Source organism: Mesocricetus auratus, unplaced genomic scaffold, assembly GCF_017639785.1.
Source record: "Mesocricetus auratus isolate SY011 unplaced genomic scaffold, BCM_Maur_2.0 Super-Scaffold_100676, whole genome shotgun sequence".
Classification (NCBI taxonomy): Eukaryota; Metazoa; Chordata; class Mammalia; order Rodentia; family Cricetidae; genus Mesocricetus; species Mesocricetus auratus.
Genome location: NW_024429266.1, coordinates 99,429,312 through 99,432,191, shown reverse-complemented (window position 1 = coordinate 99,432,191; position 2,880 = coordinate 99,429,312). Strand labels below are relative to the sequence as shown.

The window sequence follows — 2,880 nt, the reverse complement described above, 5'->3', positions numbered from 1 at the left end:
ACTGATCACCTGCAAAAAATTTACAGTATTTTGATCATGCAAATGTTATCTACAAAATATCACCAAAGTGATGACACAGCCACTGCAGAAACCCTGGACCTGCACAAAGTTGGTGTGGTAAACAGTCCATTACCAAATGGTAAGGAACCCATGGGACTCTTTCCTTCTTGATGAGTTATCTGCTACTGAATGATTCTGGGTGAAGAGGAATCATTTGTGTACTCACTAGTAACCCCACCAACTTCTGGTGTGTATTTCTAAACCGATGGTCACAGAGATGACCTTGTTTAAACTCAGGGGTCACAAAACAAAGACATAAATGTGAGAAAGGATTTGTAGTGGGGAGGTGAAATTCACAGAGGTTTGAGGTATGAGTCATTAAAACACATTTCATACATAGATGAAAATGTTATGTTAAAGAACAATTTTAGGTAATGAAATTAATGAATTATTAATAAATTAAGGGAGGTGTTCTGGTGAGGGTTCTCAGCAGGAAAAGGTGCTTGTTACACAAGCCTGATGATTTTAATATGCTCCCAGGATCACATGCCATGTGGGAGGAAAAACTGACTCTACACAGTTATTATCTGACCTCTGCAAGGTTACTATGGCATATGCACCCCTACACCATGCACACACAACACACACATACACACACACACCACAAATGAATTTTAACAAATAAAAGAAATGAAACTAAGATTACTTACTCATTTTTTTAAGGGGAGGACACAACTAGAAGGCACTGGGTATAAGCCAAGATGGCAGCCTTCACTGCACATTTAATCTGCTGTTTGCATAGGCCTGGATGTCCAAACTCTTTAAACTCTATGAAGCAAATGGGGTTGACAAACTACCTACTTAAATGAATTTCTATTATAAGAACCAGAAAGAACTAATATAGTAGCTTTAAGCACTAATTTTGCTATTGCTCTGTTAGAAGTGAGGTAACCATTAGTTATATTTGTATTTCCTCATTTAATCTGAATCATGTACATGACCAACTGTGTGGCTATTATATTTCCTTGTCCCTATGAATTTATACATCACAAGCTTAAGCATCAGAGACAAATTCCCATACAAGAAGCACTTTCTGTCAGTCATTGTCAATTTGTGAATGTGAATGATAAAATAAAATGTAATGAAAACGTTAAGAACTCAGGCTTATGAACAGGGAAAACATACAGAGAGGGGCAGAGACATTGCATGTTGAGAATATCAGTCAAAAATTATAGAACTAAATAGAAGTACACAATACACCAAAAATGAAAATGTTTTGTGTTAATAAAATGTAGGAAACACCATGCATACATGACGCTCTCCTAGATGAAGACAGTGGGAGGGACATGGTGACCCCAGATCACAAGAGAGCACAGAGTCTTGAGACTAAGGCAGAAGTGTGGAAACAAGTCACTAGTGAGCATCAAACACAGACTTACATGAATCGCTTCAAGAGTTCTAGGGAAACCTGCGCCCTTCTCATCTGACAACAGAACTATCCTTAGGAACTTTGTTGACAGGGATTCCTGTGGAAACTTTTGTTTATAGCATTCTTCAGCTCCTTATTTCTGAGGCTGAAAATAATTGGACTAAGGAAGGGGGTGAAGACCGTATAGGTGGTAGACATGAGGGTGTCAGTGTACAGTGAATGGGGTCCCCTGGACTTGAGGTAGATGACAGAGGCAAAGCCATAGTGCACAATCACCACTGTGAGGTGGGACGCACATGTGGAGAAGGCCTTGTGCCGGCCCTCAGTCGAGGGGATTCTCAGGATGGCAGCCACAATGAAGATATAGGAGAGAACGATGAGGACTAGGCATCCTATAAGGGGTGTGACACACACCAGGATCACAACAATGGTGACAAAAGCTGTCCTTTCCCCACAGGCCAACTTTAAGAGGGAAAACACATGACAGAGAAAGTGATGGATCACATGAGAGTCACAGAAGGTGAGACGGAAAATTATTAGTGTCACCGTCATCCCAATGAGTGAACCCCCAACCCAAGACCAGGCCACAAGACGAGCACAGCCTTGGAGGCTCATGAGCACATGGTAGTGCAGGGGGCGGCAGATGGCCACATAGCGGTCATAACCCATGACCATGAGCAAGAAGGAATGAGTGTAGCCGAATGTGAAGGAAAAAAACAATTGGTTAGCACAAGCTATAAATGTGATGGATCGATGAGTGGACATCAGGTCGGCCAGCATGCGGGGAGTAATGACCACAGTGAAGAGAATCTCAGAGATGGAGAGGGCGCACAGGAAGAGGTACATGGGCATGTGCAGTCTGTGCTCTGTCCAGACAGCAGCCATGATGAGCAGGTTCCCCAGGAGTGTGAACAGATACATCAGCAGGTACAGCAGGAAGAGAGCGGGTAGCGACTGCTGCGGGAAGGCTGAGAAGCCGAAGAGGACAAATTCTGACATGGAGCTGTAGTTCTGACCAGGCATGGCTTCTGGGGCTCAAGAGATCAGAAATGCGTTGATAAAAACCCTGCTCTGAGCCGGGCGGTGGTGGCACACGCCTTTAATCCCAGCATTCGGGAGGCAGAGGCAGGCGGATCTCTGTGAGTTCGAGGCCGGGCTGTATCCATAGCCTCCAAAACAATACAGAGAAACCCTGTCTCGTAAAAGCCAAAACAAAAAACAAAAAAAAGAAAAAAACCCTGCTCTGGCACAGAGCAACAGTGCTCCCTTAAACGGTGACCCCAGTGAGCTTACAAATGAGTCCAACTAATATTTGAAAAATCAGTCACTTAGTATTATTCAAAAATATAGAAAAGATGAGAAAACTTCTTAGATAACTTCAGCGTGTTAATTCAATCTTCATCTAAACCCACTTCGGAATGTCCATGGGCTGCTAGAGGTGGTGGTGGCAC

At 43.1% G+C, this 2,880-nt stretch overlaps 1 protein-coding gene across 1 annotated transcript; it reads right to left on the bottom strand.

Annotated features, from left to right (window-relative positions):
* Positions 1–1,501: 1,501 nt before the first annotated feature.
* On the bottom strand, positions 1,502–2,452 carry LOC121136510 (olfactory receptor 63-like). Its single transcript, XM_040737060.1, has one exon. The coding sequence runs from the start codon at positions 2,450–2,452 to the stop codon at positions 1,502–1,504; it is 951 nt and encodes a 316-aa protein (XP_040592994.1).
* Between the last annotated feature and the right edge of the window lie 428 nt (positions 2,453–2,880).

Coding starts and splice junctions, on each gene's coding strand:
- LOC121136510 (XM_040737060.1), bottom strand. CDS start 2,452: ATGCCTGGTCAGAACTACAGCTCCATGTCAGAATTTGTCCTCTTCGGC.